Source organism: Chaetura pelagica, unplaced genomic scaffold, assembly GCF_000747805.2.
Source record: "Chaetura pelagica isolate M959 unplaced genomic scaffold, ChaPel_1.0 scaffold455, whole genome shotgun sequence".
Taxonomy (NCBI): domain Eukaryota; kingdom Metazoa; phylum Chordata; class Aves; order Apodiformes; family Apodidae; genus Chaetura; species Chaetura pelagica.
The window spans coordinates 2,363,330-2,386,787 of record NW_009953483.1 but is presented as its reverse complement, the minus strand read 5'-3'; the positions used below and the strand labels follow the sequence as shown (position 1 = coordinate 2,386,787).

The 23,458-nt window shown below is 37.9% G+C and overlaps 1 protein-coding gene across 1 annotated transcript in view; it reads left to right on the top strand.

Annotated features, from left to right (window-relative positions):
• TULP4 (tubby like protein 4) overlaps nt 1–23,458 on the top strand; it is a 112,714-nt gene that overhangs the window by 56,735 nt on the left and 32,521 nt on the right. The window contains exons 2-3 of the mRNA XM_009998558.1: nt 9,277–9,405; nt 9,706–9,867. Of these exons, the coding sequence (XP_009996860.1) occupies nt 9,277–9,405; nt 9,706–9,867 (291 nt within the window). The remainder of the gene's footprint in view (nt 1–9,276; nt 9,406–9,705; nt 9,868–23,458) is intronic.

Sequence of the window (23,458 nt, the reverse complement as noted above, 5' to 3'; positions counted from 1 at the left end):
GGCTCCCACAACATGCGCATCTCTTCTGGTTGAGGCTTCTTTATGCTACAGCAATAAAAAAGAATAGCAATGATTTGTGCTTTCCAGGGTTTTCTGCTTTGCCTGTTGTGGTCCTTCTATCTGAGTAACACATTGGACCCCTTATTTATAGCTCCCTTTTGTTCCAGAAGAATCAAATAAGTACAGTTAGTGGATTCTTGGCCAACTGCATTGCGTTACAGTTTCTATTCAATATGAAATGAAGATAAAACTACTTACAGGAGTGTGTTCTGAAACACGGGCAGTGCAGAATTGCAACCCAGCCAAAGCAAGGTTGGCATTTTCAAAATCTGCTATTCTGCATCTCTTTGAGTATGGCATTTTTTTAGCTTGTATTCACATTGTCAGAAATTTGTGTTGCATCAGTTGCAAGTTAGGTAGACCAGTGTCTCAAGCCTGAATCAGAGCCTCTGTAAGGGCAGTATATAGTAAGAAAGTAATTCTGGGTAGGTATCTGTTGTCGTATTTATTGTAATACACTGAACTGACAGTTTTGCAAGTAAATATTGTGATTTTTAGTTAGTTGTACTGTTAATTTAAATTATCCTTTTTGTACCTTTCTGTCCTGAAAGGTGCAGGTGCTGCCTGACTGTGCTGCCCTTTTTGCATTCTCTGTTTTAATACCTTTCAAGATTAAGGATCCCTCCATGGCATCCTTAGTCTTGAAAAGAGACACTATTTCTTTTTCCACTTTGTTTTACACTGTCACCTCAATAGCTGCTCAATAGGGGGTTCAGGTAGTGGCCTCATGGTGGAAATTAAATCAAATGTCCTACATTTGCAAAGTAATATGGTGGAATTTCATCATTCTCACAAAAGGATTAGGGATGCGCAGTCTCTGTGGGTCACACAGAGATGGTCCAAGCGGCCCAATAAAGATTACAAAAATACTTTCTTTTTTTCAGTTTCTGTGACTAATTTTTTGTTCCAAATATTCTTCAGAGGCCAGAAATGTTCTACAGTTAACGTGTAACTCACACAGAGGTCGTGTGGGTAGACTTGATGATCATGATCATGATGGTTGAGTATTTCTTTGGGAATTTGAATTAGTGAAGTAGTTTCGCTTCAGCAGTGAAATGCCCAGCTATACCATTTGTTTCGAGTTCACCTTATTAGTCACCTTAATTAAATTAGTGCACAGCTGTTATCACCTGGGAAATGTTAATAGATTTGAAGTGCTGATCTGTACTTTTACTCAAGTTTGGATTATTTTTACTTCGTTGTGTTCATTTATTTCATTGTGTTTGAAAAAAAATCATTAAAATTTAAGTATTTTAGCTATCAGAAGAATAATAATGCTTGGATGACACTTTTGAACACTTGCCTCTGAATTTTAAGGTTTATGTTGCTGACAAAAATGGATGTTTTTACTGCAGTTCTTAAAGGATGAAGTTCAACTCTGTGGAGAGCACTTGCACAAAGCTTGTGCTGCAGTCACCTCCCATATAAGAATTATTTGGGAGACTGTTACAGTGGTTTCAGATAAGCAAGCTGAGTTACTGTCTGTCCTGTAGACTAATAGTAATTGGCCAGCTTCTGATTATAAAATCTCTATCATAGATGCTAAATTTGATCTGTGGAAACCTGGAATAATTTTACTGAATTGCCATGCTGATATGATATGTCTCTGAATCAAATCTTTTTCTGTATTTTTAGCCAGGGAAAAAACTCAAAGGATTTTAAATCTGTGTTACGTGGCATATTCTGGTTGTTTTTTTCATCCCTCTCCTTAGAACTTCTAACAAAGATGTGCATGGTCTCTGAATTCATATATGATGATGAGGCATAGGTGGATGTCAGGGAATGTTATTCTTGTTTTTAAAGCTTGAGGTGAATTTACACTGAGTTTCTTATACACAGTCCAGAAGTGAATGTAAATGTGGAGGTTGTAAAATGGTCCTTATTTTTACCATCTGTAATGTGGTTTTATCAGACTGTAGTGAAATGAGCATTAGGCTCATGTACTTTTACTTTAATGTAGGCTAAATATGAGAGCATTTTAAGTCTGGACATTTTATTTTTTTTTTCTCATGGGAAAATATTTTACTGTAGATGCTGAAACCCAAGGAGCTGTCAGCACTGCACAGTTACTGCATGTATCTTATTTTTAACAGCAATGAACCTTTTTCCTGATGTTGCTCATCAGTGATTTCCTAGAAAGAGGGAGAACTATCTTGCTCTGGGTATTTTGGTCTTAAGACAAAATGTTGTTCATCTTTAGCTAGAATATTGTCTTTCATCCTTTATTATGGTGTTTTTATCTGTATGGAAACTTGAACAAAGCAAAATCTTGCTTCTTAGAAGGAAGGCGATTAAAGTGCTATTTTATACTTTGCTCATTCTTATTCAGTTTTGATTTAGTTTTTGTGAACTTGGGCTTGCCTCTGGACTTCTAGGGAGTATGTATGGGCAATTAAACACAAGTATCTTGCAGGTATGCTTAAGGATAGGAAGACCATTGGTAGGAAACAGTGGTAGTATGTGCTATAAAGGAATTTCCCTCAATGGAAGTGTGCATGGCCTAACTCTAAAAAATATTTTTTCTGTGGAAACAGTTATTTTTCTGTGATCAAGCATCCTTGTGAAAGGAAAGGAATCAAAAGCACACGATACTCCGTTTTGCTGTCACTCTGTTGTCTGTGAGATAGAAGATGAACAGACCTCCACCCATTTCCTTCCAAGAACATAGTGTGCAGATATCTCGTGCATATGGGTGATTGACTTCAAGCCTGTACTCTTCTATTTCTTTTTTTTTTTTTCCTTTAGGTTATACAAAATTATTTTCTTTAATAGCAGTTGAAATAACAGAGAAGAAACTTACTGGAATGAGAACTGGTAGTGAGATACCAACATCTTGTTATCCGTGTTAGGTTCATATTACCTCCCATGCATTCCAATTCTGACAAGTGACCTGTTGAAGATCCTCAGCTGCCCAAACACATTTATTGGATACACCTTGGATACAGCTTATTTCTCTTGGTGGTGGGATTTTTTTTTTGGGGGGTTATTATTATTTTTTTTTTAATGGCCCTTACCACTGTAGTTCTTTCAAGACAAGATTAAATGTGGTTATTGTAAAGTGAAAAGAGTAATTCCTTTGGGATCGGCCCTGTGAACTACTTCGTTCATAGGAGCATAACACTTCTTGTTTGGTACCTATGGGTGGTATTGGGGATGCCTTCCTCCCGGGTAGACCAGATGGCACGTTTTGTCTTCTGTGAACATATATAATGGTTGCATGGCAAGTTCTTGGGATCAACAGACTTTAGGAATGTATTTCTTAAAATGAAGTGCATGCCTTAAGAAACATAAGGAGATTTGTAAAGCTATAGAGCCTTTCTGAGTCATTGTCTTGGCAGTTTACTGTAAAGGCTCCTAAATGTATTCAGTGAGATGTTGACAGTCTAGGTATTTTTAAGACAACTTCTCACTTACACTAAGTATATTCCCTCCTCAAAGTAGCTATTAAAATGAGTGTTTCTTGCAGTTGCCTATTTACCAGAATCATACCCTACAGCTTTTAAAGGTCAGTCTGCCTTTCATTGTGAATTGGATGCCAACCATATAGATACCTTTCAAAAATAGGTATATGTGGTGGGTTGGTGCCAGCCCCAAGTTACCTTTCAAAAATGGGCATGTATGACACTCCATCTGCAAAGCAAACAGACAGAAGTTTCCTGAGATCATCAATACTCTATTCCCAGGGAGTGAACAACCACAGTGTTATTTGCAGAGGGCACCAGCCACTCACACAGAGAGCAAGGGAGTGCTGGGTGAATGATTGCCTCTGCTGTGCCTACTCAGAAGGATATTGCTGGTAAACTGCACTGCTCCTACCTGGTCTTTTCTCTTTCTGCAGCTGAGCAGATGATTTGAGTCTTCGTGAGCCCGTTGCATGCCCTGAGCATTATGAAAACAAAGGAGGAAGAGTGTTAGAGCAAGTGTATTGAACAAAATGGCAGAGAGCTTCTAATATATTCCTACATCAAACTTACATTTAGGCACTTACCTGAGATTTTTGAGTTAGAGATGTAGTTGGTCTGAAGTAAGTTTTTAATGGAAAAGCCACAGTGGTTAGAAGTCTGTGGCCAGAAGAAGGTACAAAGTTGGACCTGAACCTTTCGGGTCTGGTAAGTTCAGCAGTTTATTGCTGGTCCAGTCTTACCTCTGATTTCATTTAGTGCGAGGTGATGTCCCCAACTGATACAGATATCAAGCTTAGCTTATTGATAATGGTAGACCATTAAATCAGATTTCCAGTAAAAAAAAAAAAAAAAAAAAAAAAAAAAAAAAAAAAAGAGAGAGAGAGAGAGAAAGGGCTCTTTGAATCTGGTTCTTGCATGGATTTTTTTTTGTATTGTAAAGCCCTGTAGTTGGTCGCTTTTATACCATCTCTCACAAGAATGTTTTTGCATTTGTTTAAGTAGTATAGATAGAAATTGAAGCTCCCTTTCAAAGAGCAGAAAAAGCAAGATGACAGCTGCTGGCAGAGTAACACAATTTTTTCAAGGAAAAGGTAGGATCCTGGGATAAAGCAGCAAATCTCTAATGCACAAGTGGCAGTGAGAAGTGCTCCTCATGGCTGCAGCCGAATTCCCCAGGGGCTATGAGCGGCGCATGTTGCCAGTGACAGCAGCTTCTCCTGTTGGCAGGGTAAGGTTTATTAAAGGACATCCATCCCTGAGATATCTGGAGGCTACTCCAGTTCTTCCAGGACAAGAGTTCATTTTCTTAGTAATTAAACTGAAGAATCATGAAGAATTTGGTTGTTGTTTTCTGTCTCCAACAATTTATTTGCCATTCCTTTATATACTATATAACGTGCAGCCCCTATTGTGAGTTGGCAGTTTTTCTCAAGAAATGTAGACACTGACTATTATCATTGTGCTGTTCTTTATCTGTAGCACGATGTTTGTTATTAATAGCAGTAGTTTCTTCATACTAATAATTCCTTGATGGGTATTGTACCTGGAAAACTGACAGCTCCATATGCAAATGGAGCACTTCCACCTGAGTGTGATGTCTCTGAAAACAAAAAGTTCTGCAGATGTGGAAGAGACAGGAACTGTATAATTAGAGAATGTAAGACAAGTAGGATAGGAGGACAGGTGTGCCACCCCAGGAGAGGCAAACTACCTGTCTACCATATCTGCTGATTTTTTTTCTCTAGTGTTATTAGTAGGAAGAATAATTACCTGATGCTCTTTGTGTGATTGAATTAGTTTGGATGTAGAGAATTATCATGGCATTATTGTTATGGCAAGAAATGAAGGTCAAAAATTAAGATGAAATTTAGAACAATTCCAAATAGTCTGTTTGCAGCATGAGAACTTAGGAGGGAGCTGTTTGAATAGCCTTTATTTAAAAAATACTAATATTAAAAAAATATAGCTAAACTTTATGTTTTGTTGAATTAAACACCCACAGAACCAAGCATTTGCTATAGGTAAAGTATCATGAGAGCAACAGTTTTAACTCCAACCCTACTGCTTCTTCTGGGCACCTGTTGTCATTTTTAAGTTATGTTTGTTATAAAAACCCAGTTAAGTTAACTCACTTCAAGTCAACAAATGTACAAAGTTGGCGTAGTTTCCTCAAGGATTTAACAGGTATGTGTGTTCATGCACACACCTGTGTTACATGTATGTAATGTCTATACACTTTATATATCTGTATCTCTTATGAGTTATGTAGAGATTATTAGCAAGTAAAGGTGGGCATTGATTTCTCTGATCCCTTTACTTTTATGTTTCATTTCTGTTCCTCATTGTGCATTCATCTTTTTTCATTGATAGATATACTTACAAATCTCTTCATCATTGTTTCCATTAATAAACCATAATGTGTGCCAGTGTGTTGCATATACTATATGCACCACATGCATGTATTTCTGTGTGCTTAAAGCCATGAGTGAAGGTCAGTCTCCTTACTAGAGGATCATATAATAGGATTGCTCAATACAGCAAATAGGTGATGCTCAGTGATCCTAGGCAGGTTTTCAAGTCCTCTTTTCCAATGCTTTCTTTCAACCCTTATATGTTCCTTTAAAGACTTAGATACTTTCCTAAAAACACTGCATTGGAAGAAGCCTTTGGATAGACTGTGTCCTGTACTCTGCTACTGTGGGCAGTAGCCTGATCTATTTCAATAGTTTTTCTATTTCTGCCCTAGGAAAAGAAAAGTCAAGTCTTTTTCTGTCGCTGCTTGGAAGATGAGATTCACATCAATGCTTTGATTAGCATTGGAAATGTAGTGTGATTTATAAGGGGGGGAATGAAAAAGGTCAGCAATTCCATAGAATGTTTAGTATTCATATTTTTCCAGGTTTTATTTTTGGTTGGTTCTGGTGTGTTTGCAGCATGACAGTATGTAGTCAGTTGCTAAGGGGAGTTTCTCACACCTTTAGGATTAATTCAATCTAATTCATGAAAATCAAGTTGACAATTAAAGCAGAGCTGTTGAAAACTCTGAAGAATGTTTCACTTCTCAAACAAATTTTTCACCTTTATACATTGCATAAAAAATAGAAGACTGATTCAAGAGCTCATTGAACTTCATGTAAGGCATCCTGTGTGGGAGGGATGTATTTGCCTTTATATTGTATTTAGTGTATTAAGCCAGGTGGTCCTTGGAAGTTTTATTCATATGAGAAGGCAGTTCAGAAACTGATTCATGTCTGTGATACAAATTTTTTTCTAGAGTAGAAAGGACACAGTGTAATATTTTAATAGTTTTTTTATATATAAATGCAAACAAATAACCAAGAACCAAATCAAAATCATTAGGCAATAAACAAAGGCAACTTTATTTGGCACACCAACATTTTTGCTCTTTCGATGCAAGATGAAACAGCTTAGTTCTTCACTACCTGTTTGAAGATGCTAAGTGGGAAGCAGAGAACCATAGAGGCAGAAGTAAAAATGGGTCCCCTGTGAGTTGAAGCAGTTAGTGAAAGTAATGACATCTCTGCATTTATAGGTTAGCAATAAAATTCCTCTTTGCAGAGGGGTAATTCAAGATCATGTGTTACTTAAGTGCACTATCAATGAGAAATGTTTTCAGATGCTTTACATTTAAGCCAACATAAAAGCTGAAAATTGTCTTAATATTTCTTCATTTATTTATCTCTTCACTATGTTAAGTGTCTAAAATGAAATTGGAAATACTCAGCTTCACTGTGGACTCAGCACCTGTAGGCAGATGTTAAATGTAAACAATGGAAGCATGTTTAAAATTACCTCATAAAACAGTAATGTTTAAAGAAGTTTACTTTTCAAATTATAAGTTTCCTTACAAGATTGTTATCAGAAGGCATAGAGAATCATTGTCTCCCTTTCATTTGTGATTATAAAGCAGTAAGATTATTTTGGAAGTTACTAATTTGTGTCCAATTGGAATGGAGGGAGGGAGAGGCTCCAGGACTTGTGACTTGGAGTGCAGCTGCAAGGTTATAATTAAACAGATCCAAGTCTTTTTTTGCAGATTCTTGATAGGATTCTTCTTAGCTGCTTAACAACAGGGAGGTGGTTTGTCATACTCGCTTCTCCCCACAATCTATACATATGCATGAAGAAACAGTTCCTTTAGCTGTTTGATTGTTCAAGAGTTGGAGCTACAGGCTGGCAAGCTCCACTGATGTACACATTCTGAAGTTCTGACCCTTGACACCTTCTGAATAACTGAAGCATTCATTAAGTGTAAGATCATTCTTTTTCAGCTGACAAGTTTAAGTTTTGGGTATGCAGACTTATATCCCAATTCTGGAAATGACTGCTGGTTTTGTTGTGAAGTGTGGTGAGCCTGTCTACTCAGGGGTCACCTGAGGACTGGGATCTTTAGGATCATCAGTCCATCTCTGTAAACAGCAAAATGTATTTCAGGAAAATACTATTTCTCTGTTTCTTTTAAATGATTAATTGTCTATTTATATTTGAGAAAAAGAGAGCTGGATCCCCATTTATTTAAACTCCACTGCTTGGCTATTTAATATCTGTTTTCTCTGTTTATATATATCATGCCTCTGTGAAGTAACCAAATCTCCTTTTGTATGAACATAAGCATCCCATATATATCTGCATTTTTTGGAAATAAAACTAATTGGGGAAAAAAGTTTTGAAGAAAATTCAGTAACAGAAGGTAGATAGTTTTACAGCTGATTTCTGCTTTGGGCACTAGGATGACATGCTTTTTTCAGTTCTATACTGAGGTCTCGAAAGATACTGTGTTCATTACATTGATATTAATTAGAAATGGGAGAGCAGCTTGGTAGGTTTAGCCTCGATTATACTCTCCAGAAAAGCCCAGATAGCTCTAACGCGGAGGGAAGAGCCTCAAGCTGCTTAGTATTCCTTCTGCACTCTGTAGCAAAGCAACTTTTCTATGAAATGTCTATATTTGCATCCCATATATATCTGCATTTTTTGGAAATAAAACTAATTGGGGAAAAAAGTTTTGAAGAAAATTCAGTAACAGAAGGTAGATAGTTTTACAGCTGATTTCTGCTTTGGGCACTAGGATGACATGCTTTTTTCAGTTCTATACTGAGGTCTCGAAAGATACTGTGTTCATTACATTGATATTAATTAGAAATGGGAGAGCAGCTTGGTAGGTTTAGCCTCGATTATACTCTCCAGAAAAGCCCAGATAGCTCTAACGCGGAGGGAAGAGCCTCAAGCTGCTTAGTATTCCTTCTGCACTCTGTAGCAAAGCAACTTTTCTATGAAATGTCTATATTTTAATAATTTGGGACTCTTTTTTTTTTTTTTTTCATGTCACTACTGATACGAGTATTCAAATTCAATCTCATAGTAGTGCATGCAACTTCATTTGAAGTCAGCAAGAGGTGATGATTTAATGTAGAGTCTGGCAGTCTGTGAGATTATGATGGGGGAAGTAATTTGAAGGAGTGTTGGATGGTGTGTACGGGGTCTCCTGTTTGCTGCTTCTGTAATGAAGTCCTGTGTTCCAGTGTACAGTATGATTTTATTGAAAGCATGTAATGTCTTCCAGAAAGGTCTGACAGTGAGAGATTGTGCATTCCCTGACAGCCATGACAAAACGACTCCAGCTGTTCCTGAGAGGCGCCTAATGCTGTGCTGAAAATTACTGTTTTGTACATCTTTATTATTTAAATGTGGTGATGTTTGTTTTGCATTATTTTTTAACTGATTCTTATTAAATATGTGTTAGCACAACATGCAGTTCTGGTAATGCTGTTTTTGTTGGTAATCTTTTAAGGTTGTGCTGGTGAGATGGAACGAGCCATTCCAGAAATTAGCAACCTGTGATGCAGATGGAGGAATATTTGTTTGGATACAATATGAAGGCAGATGGTCTGTGGAGCTTGTGAATGATCGGGGGGCACAGGTTGGTATGATTGTTTTTTCTCAAGTTGAAAGTGGTCCTGAGAGGCAAAATGAAGAAGACAATGAGTGGTGCTTTGTATCTTTTGAGAAGCACAGGAGAATACAAAACATTTCTGTATGGAAATAAGTGTGCAAGAGTGTAGACAAAGGCACTTTGCAAGGACACTTTAGCCATTGCATCAGAGCTACAACTGGGATAATAGTTTCCCTATCTAGTTCTGTGCAGTTCTGCCTTTTATTAAAACAACAAAAAATCCCTACATGTCCCATACACCTGTTTTCTTGTCTTTAATATGTTAAGGTAAGCGACTTCACGTGGAGCCATGATGGGACTCAAGCCCTTATCTCCTATAGAGATGGATTTGTTCTGGTTGGTTCAGTCAGTGGACAAAGACACTGGTCTTCAGAAATAAACTTGGAGAGTCAGATCACCTGTGGCATATGGACTCCTGATGACCAACAGGTAATGGGGCTTTTGGAGGTATTAATTGTATTGCATTGGTATGCTATAGAATACAGTTCTTTAAAAGTTCATAAATAATAATTTTGTAAGAATAGTTTCCCTCAAAACTGGTGCTCCACAGATAATTGAAATGTAATTAATCCTGTCATTGTCATTAGAAAAAAAATACAATTTACCAAGTTAAATATCATCACTTCTCACCCCAGTTCACACAAACTCTTATTCAAAGTTAGTTATTTGAGACAGGAATCTGTAATTGTACCCTAATTTGTTTATACACCTGTCTTGAAAATGCATTTGAGCAGACATACAGCCTGCTCTGGAGAATATCTGGCTGGTCATTTCTGTATACACCTGTACATTCTGCACTTACGTAAGAGCAGTTCAAATGACAGATGCAATTATGTTTGCCTTCACGTAAGCAAATGGATCCAATTCATTCTGAGTGTCAGAGAGACCTCTCAGACTTATGCAAACAACATAATTTAGAAGGCCATTTTTTCTCCATTTTGGACTGTTGAGTCCAAAACTTGCTGAGCAAGTTAAAAAATTCTTCTCTACTCTTCTTCTAATAAAGCATATTATTTTGGCCACATTATTATTTATTGTGGGGCTTGAACTATCCCATAGGTGTCATTTGCAGAATTTACAATGGCCCTTTGCCATCAACTGTTGAGCTTACTGGAATGATGTTTCCTTCCACATGCTTGCTGGCTTTATGGTTAATATGTGTATAATACAGTACTGAAAGAACTTCTGGGGGTAGAAGAGTGCAAAGAGAAACTATATTATGATCACAACAGGAATTTTTTCCTTTTTTTATTTTACACTGCCATGAAAAGGTTCAAGACATTAGTCAGGTACCAGAGACTTTAATTTAGAATACTATAAATCCATGAAAGATAGAGTTATTTTGGGAATTGCTAGGGGAATATAATACAACTAGTAATACGCACTTCTGCAGCAGCATCTAATAATTTTAGAGTGCTCTGCAAAGAATAATGAATTAATTATTTCAACAGTGCTCTTTAAAGCCAGGAAGTCTAGCTGCCTCTTTTTGAATCCGAGGAAATGTAAGCCTTGACAATAAATAATTTACTCAAGATCAAGAGGAAAAGACAAGCAGCAAAAGCAGGAGGGAAAACTAAGATATAATAGCTCTCAGTCCTATGTTTTAAACATGAGGCTACCGAATTTGTGTAATTGCTCTGTTGTTGCTGCTCTATTTGGAAATATCTTCACTTGAATGTTTAATTTGGAGTGACTGGTTGCCTTTAATTCAATTTAGCCAATAGGTTTGTACTTTCTAATCTGGATCCTACAGAAGTGGTAATTCCAGAAAACAACGACTTGTTCAGTGTCCAGATAAGTGCATTCCAACATAATGGCCAATTCCAGCTGGGTGAAAATCACTTGCTAGAGTTTCAAGACTCTGCTGCTGACAAACTCACTGATACAGATACAAAAACCTGTCACAGTTCCTGAACCTTTTGAGAGCCTAGAGATGGCATGAGAGCTAGAGAGATGCCCAGAGTGGAGTACCATTCCTGCCAAAACTGAGCATGTAGTTGTAGGACAGTTGATACACAGTTGATACATCTGTTTGACTGCAACATTTTCATTCTCCGTGTCATATGTTGTCCAGTGATCCCTTATGGGCAGATTGTTACTGTGGTTCACACCCAAGTCTTGAGTCTGGACTGCTTCACCTAATTCAGTACAGAGGCCTTTTGATTGTGATTCTGCATGTTTATTATAAAAGACTATAAATTAATTTGCTCACTTTGTTGCATCTGTTGCATGTTATACCAGTAGCCTTTTGCAGGTAATAAGCAAATACACTGGATAGGAAGAATTTACTGGTCTGGGTTCTCTGTATCTTGAGCAGACTGCCATACTTGGGTTAAACTTGGATGAATTGCATCACTCAGGATTGTAACGTTCTTTCAATTCTTTTGAAATGGTTTTTTTTCAGGGCTGCAAGAGGCTTCAGTAAAGCCTACTTCTCCGAGTTGTGTAGAGTATTTTTCTGGTGAGAAGGCTTACCTAGGATCATGTGAGGATGAAAAGTATATTTGAAACAAAAAGTAGATTTGAATTATCAAAGAATGCTGTACCCTGTTGTGAGACACTTCTGTGGTGTTGTATCATGCTTGTTTGCAGAGAGGGAGTGTACATTCCAAGTAGACTAGATTACTTTCCAAATGAGAAAAACTTAGGTTTTTTATAGCCAAAGGGTTTATTTGTAATTAGAAGAAGAAACATCAATAACTAATTGAGGATCTTTCCTAAGCCCATGAGTCATATAAAATATTTTTCCTGTGCTTCATCTCCCTTCCTGTGTGCATATTTGGCTCCTGGTGACGTTTTTTCTATCAACTTCTGCTGGCCTTGGGCTGTACTCTCCCTTTCCTTCTCCCAGGTTCTACCTATTCAAGAGGCTTATCTGTTCATGATGAGAGAAAGGCACAGTATCAGAGAACTGGATGAGAACTGTAGTGAGGTCTCATTATCCTTTTGTTTGTAGCAATATAGTGTAACTCCCTAGACTTCACTGGGGTTGTTTCTATTGCTATTTCTGTCTGTGAGAAGGGAATCAGAAGGAAATCACTCCCCAATAGAGGGAAGCCTTGATGAAAATGAATTAATGTATTTTAATTCCTGGATATCCCAAGAGGTGCTATTCATCTATATTTGTTCCCTTCATCTCATCTAGTGTAAGTTATTAGGCTTTATTGACAGCTTAAGATCCCATTTCTATTTTTTACCTTCTCTTTCCTGTTGCAGGCTTTTATTTGTGGAAATTCAGGGACTGGCTAGGATTCTTTTTGGCAAGGACATGGCAAATGATGGATAAGTGTAAACTTTACTGGTGTATTTTCTTCTGTTTGCTTTGAAAATAGGTATATAAATTTGATTGCTGTCCTGAGGAGTACAAGCTTTACTGTTGTGTGTGATCCCATTGCAACACAACATGCATTAGTACTGAGAATGTGTAAATACAGGCCCCAAGTTTCAGCCAGTTCTGTCTCTAATGATACCAAATTCTGCTCTTGGTGGAAGAGAAGGGCTGCAGAGCATGGAGCAGTTACCATGTGCACTGCAAGGTCTTATAAGACACTGGAAGAAAACCTGAGACCAGTAGCAGATGAAACCGCTTTGTCTCAAGGTCTGTATGTTGGATTGCTTTTTTTTTAATCTTTTGTAGATTGCAGTAGCTCTGCAGGAAGGCAGTTTCTATGGTGTTAGTCACTTCTGCTCCCTGCACTTGCCATCCCTACTCCCATGGCAACCACAGATGCTCCAGCATCTTTTTCCCTGACAGACGTGAGGCAGGAACAGGCTTTCAGCTCCTTTGCCCTGCCTGCAGCACCCAGCCTGCAGCTCTGCACGATACAGAAAAGAGCTGCACATGAAGGAAGGGATGTGTGCTACTTTCTGGGTCCAGCAATATAGTCAGGTGGGATCTGTGTGCTAATACAGCACTTGGTCTTAAATGCCCCTGGTAACATCAGTGTCATGCTGTGCCAAGTGACACGATTCTCACCAGGAGGTAGGAGCTAATTAACAAGAAGCACCAACAAAGGGTTGGCAGTGGCACCAGGCTTTTCATGAGCTTGTTTCTCAAGCTCCTTGGATTTGCTATGGCTTTAGACCCTGGCAGGAATTTTAACTGATAAATCCATTATAGTGCTGTCTGCTTTTGGATCATCCCATTTTCATCTGTCAACTATGATTTGCAATTGCTACCACCTTTTCAGGGAAACATTGTTCTGCATCACTCCTAAGCTGATAGGGATAGTAGCTATAGTAGCTTCCAGAATGTAACTGAAAAATAAGGAATTTATAAGTGTTTGAAAATATTGCATCTGTTTGGGCCATGATGTCATCTTCTCACCTAAGTCTTCTTTTGCCTGCTGCTCTGGAATGAGTTATTTGTACTTCCATTCACCCTGCTGCTTTGGGTTTAGTCAGGTGCTGTAGCGCATGTCTGACTCAGGCAGCTCTTGTTATTGCAGGAGTCACACTGATCAAGTTTAATTATGCTCAGACATCTAGCTGTATGAAAAAAAAATCTGGAAGGCAGCTTCCTGATGAGTTGACAGAATGATGAATAGGAGCTACAAACAGGCAACTGGAGCAGTATAGGGAAGGCAAATATTTACCTGAATTATTATGAATTAAGGAAGAATAAATGAAAAAAAAAACACAGCCTATACAATTTGAAAGTGTAAGCAATGATTTTGCTTTTTATTAGATTATTTCTTGTCCTTAATACGAATCTTTACAGGTTGACATAAATGAGCCTTTAAAATGCCAGGAAATATCTATACTTTTGTGTCATAACATCCAAAAACTGATCTTTTCCCCCATCAATTCTGGGTTTAGAGACTATCAGAAAACCTCCTGTATGTATTTACAATGACTAGGGCTACTCAGAATTGCACGGTAAGATACAGTCTTTGAGGAAGAGCTGAGAGGTGTATTTTCCTTGATGGATGAATTACTCATATTACTGGGAAGAATGGCTAGAGGCTTTTTATAGCATTGAAGAAATGTCATTAATTAACTAGACAGTTTAGTCAAGCCAAAAGGACTGGAGACAATAGTTAAATCACATATAAGGATTTTTACATTACATACTGCAAAATTGAGCAGTACCATTAAAATGCAAAAAGAGGACAGGGGAAGGAGACTTCAGTTGTCTTTCAAGATAAATCCACTTGTTATATAAAGCAAACAGATAAACAAAACCCAACACAGCTTAATTGACTTTAATATTTTGGGCTGTTTTTAGAAGCATTTCAAATCTTTGTAGCAGACTGGCTGTTAAAATTAATGATTTCTGCTGGCTTGTGCTAAGGGTTCTGTGAATGTTTACTATCCTATTGTATCCTTTTATAGACAAAATATGTGAGGGTTTTATGTATACTTAAAATGCTTAAATGTTTTTGCAGAGACTTTTTATTCTTATTTTATATATTTATATGTGCTGGATGTCAGTAACACTTTGTTTCTGTTCTTTGCTTGGTGACTTGATTTTTATGATGCCACATAATAGACATATTTTGTGTGAAAAAGTAATGTGAATTTTAGTGCTAGTTAGCCTTTCTTTCTCTGGTCTCATTTTATTATGTTGTTTTAAAGCTACATTATGCAGCTATTTCTGAAATAATAGACTTCTTTCCCCTCCAGTTCTTTTCCTGGTGTCTTTGTTAGCATTGTCTTTCCTTTCTTAGCATTGTCTTTTCCTCTTTGCCTTTTTGTCTCAAGTAGGTTTTGATGCATCATTCTGCTGAGAAACAGCTTCCAAAAAGAAGGAAGAAAAAGAGTTAAATAGCTTGGTGCATTGTACCTTTTTTTCAGTTGTGCTCTGCTTTTGTCCCTAGCAATGAGCAGCTACACCGCAGATTTCAATATTCAGCTGCAGACTTTATGGGCTTTGCCTTGACCTTTGGGGAAAGTGGAGAACAAGGATGTTCTCTCTGGAGCCTTTAAGTTTCATTTGCAGCTTCCAGACCTGTGGCATCTCTCTCTGGGTTTATTCCAGGCAAGGTTTTTCCTGCCGTATACCCTAGTCAATACTGCACAGTTATTGAGTGGGTAATTGGAGGAGCAGAACAACAAGGTGATGTTTCAATGTGCTTTCATCTTCCCACTCACTTCATCTGTACCTTGCTTAATCTTTCCCTTGATGCTTTTCGTCTAGCCTGTAGTGGCAAGACATTGAGAGAGCTGATGAGATGGTGCCATTTGTTCTAGTTATAAGGGCTGTAACTAGGGGGGTGTTTATGTGCTGACAGCACCATGGCTCATGTTTTCTCAGTAGCTCCTGCTATGTTTCATGTCAACACTGTTTCAGATGAGTCTTGCAAATAAATTTTTCCCTTAATGACTCTGTCTGAAAGGAGGAATACAACTGTGTTAGTTTTTCACTCATCCTTGTTGTCAAGAGTATTTGATGTTAGTTACAGAAAAAAGCAAATGTCTGAATGGATTTCTGCATCCTCTTGGATACAGAGCATACTAGGACATACAGATCACCCTCAGCAGTGTAGCTTGTAACTCTTTACCTGGATCTCACGTGACACTCAGGTCACAATATTCTTATTTTAATTGACCAGATTCTGAGGTTTGTTAAGCTCTGTGCACTCTACCACATCTTTGCCTCCCTCAGGAAAGGAAGGATGTCATTGGCAGGAACAAACCAGAAGTGGGGGCAGACCCGAAGACTCATTGTGCTATTTAGTTAGTGTGTCCACTTAGCATTTTTATACCAAGTACTGTTTTACATTTTTGAAACATCAGTGTTTGAGTCAGCAAAGTAAAGATGAGCGCAAATAGAAATACGACCAGCAGAAAGTGTTAGGAGAAGCCATTTGCCTCTCCTCTCACCTTGCTGGCACTTGTACAGAAAGATTTGCTCACATAGCCTGAAGCCTTTAGTTCTTTGGGACAGGGAGTACTTACTTGAAATTGATTTTCTGAAAAGTAGTGTGTTATGTCTCAGCTGTAGGGGCAAATTGAACAAGGATTTGCAGTGCACTTCTGCAAAGCAGCAGCACATACTTACGCTACTTTTTAGGCAGTTCTATGGAAAAATGGCACCTCCTCCAGGAAGCTACTCTCTTTCTAAGGAGAAGTCGTATGTAAAGTAGGAAAATTGTTTTACTTAGTTTGTTCAGATTTTGAGTTAGTCAAGAGAGGTCATGTGAGTGGAAATGTAATTCTTGCAGAGGAAAACCTCTGCAAAAGAACAAAAACCTGTGAAGGTTTTGCAGCTTTTTTCAGAAACAGTCTGTGTTATTCTATTGCTGGAGCGACTTGGCTGAGAACACTTTGGCCCCAGGATGCCTTTGGCTCATCCAGAGCTTTGTGGTATTTTCAAAGAAATGTAGCTGCCAGAGTGGTTAATTTAAATTTTATTATCACTGGGACTTGATCCATCAGTTTTTTGTACGTCAGTAAGAAGACCAGGAGCCAAATGGGGTCTTGAACTTGGGGCAGATGTGTTCAAGCCTGTGGATAGTCTGAAACCTTAGTGCAAGGAAGGAGGATTAGTGATTGAATCTGGAGGAGATTATTTGTGGATTTCTGCACTACATCTTGTCTGGGAAAACAAGGCCAAGTTTCACAGTAAATTGGAGATGAAATGTGATCTTTTTGGAAGGTGATATCACATTGTCTTTCCAATGATTTGACACAGAGATAGTATGCCAATGAAAAGTGGAAGCAGTATCTCTTTATTATCCAAAACCTTCCCATCACTGTTTTATCCTGTGTGGATTCAACTTGAGCTCTCTGATCTTTGCCAGTAGCCAGTGTCTTGTTGGTGTTCAGACATTCAGGGATTGTTGGTAACTGTTTCAGCTGAAAAGGGATTAATCCTTTCCAGCTTTCCTTGTGTTTAGGAGGAAAGTAATTCTTCTTCAGTGCCTCATTTCAGTAACAGTTTATTACTCAGCCTCTCTCCATGTTGACTCACTTATACTTGACCTCATTGTATGTATTTCCTGGCCATGCTGAGTTACTTGTCTCTGCCAGCACCCAAGACCTAGAAGGAGAAAGCAGAAGTCGAGCTGCTGGCTTCCATTAGCATATAGCTTAACCCAGGGGCTTCTTGATTTTGTATTAGAAGCAAGGACATTGCTTCTAAACTGCTTTGTATTGGTTGAGAGTGCGATCCTTGTTGGTAAGTACTGCCATTTTCAAATAGGAAAAAAACCAAGTCACAAAACCCCAGCAGAAAGTCTCAGACTTCTGAAACTCTGAAGGAAATTTTAGCTTCAGAAGTCAAAATGTTTTTCAGGATGTAACTAAACCCTGGCTTGGGAGCAACGCAGGAGACTGCCAAGTGTAGCAGTTGGGTTATTTGCCTCATTGAGTGGTTGTTGGTAAAACTAATTTCATTTTCCCACCTAACAGCACCAAGTAGATTTTTCTGTTGCTATATGTAATTTGATATATGTAAAGAATATGTGTTTTCATAGACATATGTGCACTTCCCTGGCATAGTTTAGGGAGAAAACGGAAAATCGTGCTGCTTGAAGATTGTTCCAGAGTACTTCTGCTGTGGGAGCATAATGGCTCAGACTCAGAGTCCTGTGCGTGTTAAAAATTATAGAAGGTGTTCTGTACAAGGTGTTTCAGCTGGTGGCTTCTTGTTCATTATGCATACTACTTTGAATGTCCTTTGAAACCTGACACAAGTTTAAAAAATGACGCAAGTCTTCAAAAGTAAATGGAGGCATATTGATAGTTAGGTAAATGGTATATAGAAAGACAACTGTTTTCACTGAAAAATCTGTTATAAGATGCTTTCTTGAAAAATGTCTCAAGAGTCAAAAAATAATATAGAAATATGTGTGCCTGGAAACACAAAAGAAAGAATTAGTCCAGGTATAATAATAGGAGCATATAAAAAATCAGTCTTTCTGTGACTTGCCAGAATGCTTTCAAATAACATCATCTTCTGGACAATTGCTTCTATCTCCACATGTCCAGAACAGTTGTGTAGCTTGGGATCCTGGATTTGAGACTAGTACATTTTTGAGTCCTGAAATGATGTCCAAGGCTGTATCTCATTTACAGTCATTCAGCTATGTTAAACTGTTGTAGAGGGAAATAAAACCAGTATGGTTTGAATCTTGAAGTTCTAATATTTCAATATGTATTACATGGATTTGTCACCAAGATCTCCAATGTATTTACATTGTCTCCTCATCTGAGGGCTTTGTAGTAGTTATCTAGACCCAATGGACTTTTTAAGAGAAGGAACAAGCCTGAAAGTAGGTAACTAAACCAGTGCTGCTTTCGAGAGTGTTAATGGTCTCAACTGAGAATTTTTCTGGTGTGTGTATATGCTGGATGATCTCGTGGTGTGTCATCCATGTGTGGGGCTGGTAACTCCTCATGTTGAAAGGAAACAAAAACTCTTCTAGTTTTTTACAGGCATAAAGGCAATCAAAGGAAACCTAGTGCTTTACCCCCCAAGCTTGTATGTGAATTGGGGTGATGACTCTTTTTGTGTCAGTTCAAGAAAACACTTTACAGTGGTTGAATCTTATATGGAAATAAAAAGTATCCAGCAGGAAAGCAGCTGTCTCACTCTCTCTGGTTCTCTCTCTCTCTTTGCCTTTGGAATTAAAAAGAAGGAAAGCCAGAAATATCACACTGAGAAAAAACAAACTTTCAATTTTTAATGTGTCCCAAGAGGTGACTGCTACACTGTCATCTTCTTTCTGATGGAGAAACAGTAAACAAGGGGAACACAAGGGATGCAAGATGCTAATACCACAACTAAATGAACTGCAAAATGTTCTAACTCAGCCTTTGCAAGGTTGGCATTCTTTTGTTAGGCTAATCAATGTAAATATTTAAAGACCATAATTTTCCAAGTATTTCCTATGTCACTAAGTCTATCTGCATAATAAAAAGTTTGATCCATCATTTTTTATATTAATCAGTTTATAGTTCAGTTGATTTTGGTTCAGCAAAATAGATTTATCTCTATTAGTATGATGGCTTTATCATGACAACTGTGAAGGCTGTTCCTATCATGAATGCTAATATTTCTCCAGATGTTTAAATCAGGGCAAACAGAACCAATTCAGTTTCCTTGAACTGCACAGTATCTTCTGACAATACAAAACCAGTTATTACCATTTCTGGAGGATGTAATTTCTGAGGTACAGTGCTGACTTTTTCCTTTAGAGGGATATGGAGGCTGAGGAAGAAACTTTGAAAAAGAATCATGTCTCTGTCCTAAGTCTTGAAGGTCAGCATTATTTTTCTGCAGTACATTTATAAAAGGGCTTAGGAACATTCAAGAAATGGGCAAATAAGGTTTATATTTGTATATTATATATACAGCTGCAGAACAGCTGTAAACTGCTCTGAAAAGACCTAGGTAGGATGTTTCTGAAGAAGGCAACAAGTTCCAGTGTAAATAGGCTCCCTTTAGGATTTCCTGACAGGAATAGCTGCATGTGCACTTTGACATCATGGGGATATACCCTCTGTATGAATCATTTGGCAGGTGTAGAAACCCCTGTAAATTATAACAATGCATATTTTACTTACTGTGTTTGAATGGATTAGCAGTGCACAGAGAAGAACTGGCTGGGGATCAGTCCACAAAAGGGAAGAGGAGGTAGTCAATTTGCATTAAAAGATGTGGACAGTAGATTTGCTTTTATGTCACACAATGTTTTAAATTAGTTTTTATTTTAAAATACTTACTGCTGTTTAAAATATTTGCTGGTGCAAAATAGCAACATTTACAGGTTACATAGAGTTACTTGCATTACTTAGAGCTGTAGAAGGCTTTTGTGGTTTATGTCCAGTAGAGCTCAGTTTGCTGGACTGGTCCAGTAAGAACACGTGTAATCCTTTGCATTTCTAATGTGATCAGCCACTTCCTGGGTAACCTTTGTGTGGTCACTGTGTCTTTCCAGCTGCCACCTGTGGTAGGAGGAATGGAAATAATTCAAGAAATTGTTCAGTGAAGTAACTGGCAATTTAGCCACAGCTTAGGAAAGATTAGAGCACCTGAGAATTCATGACAGATTACATTAGTTTTCAAAACATTTCCGTGTCTCCAGGAATTTTAATGCTCTCCGTTAATGCACCTTGGATAGTCCTACAAGGCAAGTTCTCTCTGTCTGTGACAATTTTGGGTTTTATATAATCAAATTATACTGAAATCTAGTTTCCTAGATTAATTTTCAATGCTGTTTAGATTAGCAGAGTCTGTAAGTCTGCTCCCCTCATTTGCCATGTTTACATACTTCGTAGAAAGTCAGGGAAGTTCTTTTAACCTGGACTAACGAGTAAAGCGTTGGTTGCTTTTCTAACCTTCTAGCATCACGATACTGGAATCTCTCTCTTTAAAAGTGCTGTCCTGAAGTAGCATCTACTGCTTTATGTTTCTTCCAGTGCCTATAGCAAGTACAGCTTCTAATACTTCAACTTGAGCTTCAGTCAAGGGCTCAGTCCTTGTCCTGAGACAGAATGATGGGCCATGTTCCAAAAATGCATCGATCAGATTTCGTAGGAGTTTCGTTTAACCAGCAACATTAGAAACCTTCAGTGTTAGTACTTAATGTCACTAAGGGAGCATTTTATTTTATCAGTATTTTTCTGTATCAGTATTGACTATGCAGTTTGTACAACTAAAGGCTGAAATTGGAAACAATTCTGTCTTTTACCCCTCAATATATATGTCAAGTCATTGAATACATTGTTGCTCGGATTGGATTATCCTCCATTATTAAAAAAGTCAAAGTGACTGTAGTTCTGGAAAGCTCCTTTGACAATGAGCACAGGCAAAGATGTAGGAATGGGCAGCAGCTATTTTCTATATATAAATAAAAAGTCTATAAGTCATAACAATTTTATTTCCTCAGCTACTACATATAACCAGATGAGGTGAGATGGCAAGATCTCCCCCTTGCCTACTGGGCTAGTATATTCAAATTAACATAAAGCTTGAGCATTCTTACTGTTGATGAGTTCGATTTACTTACATTAAACCAATTTAAATAGCAGCAAAATACGTTTTGTGCAAAAATAGCTTCATTGTAAGTAAATTATAGTTCTCTTATGAAGTGGTGGGCCTCCTGAGTTGAACCTTCAGTGCACTAGGTCTTTGGTCGCTTCATTGTAGCCCTGTCTGCTGGTCCTGTGGCTGGTCCAGACACATTACAGTATCACAACAGTGACAGTTCAGCCCAACAGATAGACACATAGCACAGTCACTGAACAGGCTGGAATTGTTCTTGGACTGAATTTTTTTGTTCCATGGTTGTGGTAGTGTACATCTCCTCCTGAGATGAATGCTTCAGAGCAGAATACCCCATCTTTTGATTACCATGTCTTATAGGAATTGCTATTTTTCACTGTGCTAATTGAGGTCTTTGAAATCTTGGGGACTTAAGGGGATTGCAGTCTTGAACTCTAGTTTCATGGAGTGTAGTTTTTAAACTGTTTAGTTGAAAACTTTTTTTTACCAAAACTTGTCACAAGTTGCCACATAGGATCAGAGGCCAGCAGATTTCGGATAGGAGAGTATTTTTCAGGCATTCAGATTTGTTGTAATAAACAGGAATCACCACAAGCTTGGGTTTCATGAGGAGCCCAGACACTTGTGTTTCAGGACTGATGTCAGCTTTCAGCTCTTGATACACTTAAAAAACTGTGTGAATTATGCCAGTGCTGTTTAGCACAGTTTTGTCTTCAAAGCATGCAGCATCAGGGCACCACTGGAGACTGCTCTGCATTTGTATGGTCTTCAATCAACCACAGCTTCCCTGTAGTGCAGGATGCATGAAGGTTGAATATGTTTTGTAAAGAAATAATGTATTTGTGTTGTGCAACTGACTCACACTTTGAATGTATTGGGTGTTTTTAGGTATTTTATTATCAGATTATGCATAATCGTACAAGTGGTAATGCATGTAAAGACAGTTTGAAAAATGAACAGTGTGAAAGGAGATGAGACAAGAAGTAGAATAGAACAAAGGGCCAAAGAAACATTTCAAAATAAGTACTTGGGATTTTTAAAAATTGCTATTATTGTAATTTACCTTTTGTATTCAAGAGTTAACAAACCACAATAACTTGTTCATTACCTTTTCCCAACATTCCCGCAGACCTAGATCTACAAATACCTGAAAAAATGTTAATTTAGGCAGCTAATACAGCTTTCTAATTTCTTTGTTGGATCCTTCAGGCATACCCTGTGGCTCAACCTTTTTTCTGAAGGTCAAGAGAGTTTTATTTGTCTGATATAAGTAGCCTGAGTGTGGCATTTGTAACTTGAGTAATGTTATGGATGATAACACCATCAGACATTTTTACAGCTTCAGCAGGAGTTAAGCCAGCAGAACTACCAGCCTGATAAATGCTTTCATCTTAAAGGTTGTGTAGCTACAATAACCTCAAAACTTAATGCTGCTCTTTGAAACTTATAGCCTGGCTAAAGAGATGAGGAGTGCCCTCTGACATTTCTGGGTTGCTAAAGAGCTCTCTCAGGTTCCAGAGCAAGAATTAGGTTGCCCATGTGCAGCTGTTCAGATCTGAACTGGATATTGCTGTAGGACTTTGTATTGTTAAATGAATTGGGGAAAGTGCTACTCAAAAGAATCAGCTTTAGGTTGACATGAGACTTACTGCTGTTTTCAGAAACAATAGATTTTCACCTCCTCTGTCTGGCTATTTTGCAAATACAAAACTCCTAAGAGCCTGGTAAAAAACTTTTATATAGAGCAGGTTCAAAGTGGTATGAGAAGCTAGAAATGGTAACCAATAGGATTTTGACTTCGTAGAAGTTTATTGTGTTGAGATCTGAACGAAAGTGGTTATGCAAGGATTATGCATGTAAAACAGCTGAAATAATGAACAGCATGAAAGGAAATGGGACGGTACAAGTGGAAAAAGAGTAGACTAAAGGGCCAGAGGGAAGGAACTGTGAGATGAACAAAGCTTGAGTTGTTGCTTTTGTATCTAAGAATAATGATCTGAGGCTTGTAGCAAACTTTAGCCTGTGTTTTAACCCAGCAGCTATTTAACACAAAAATATTTGTAACAT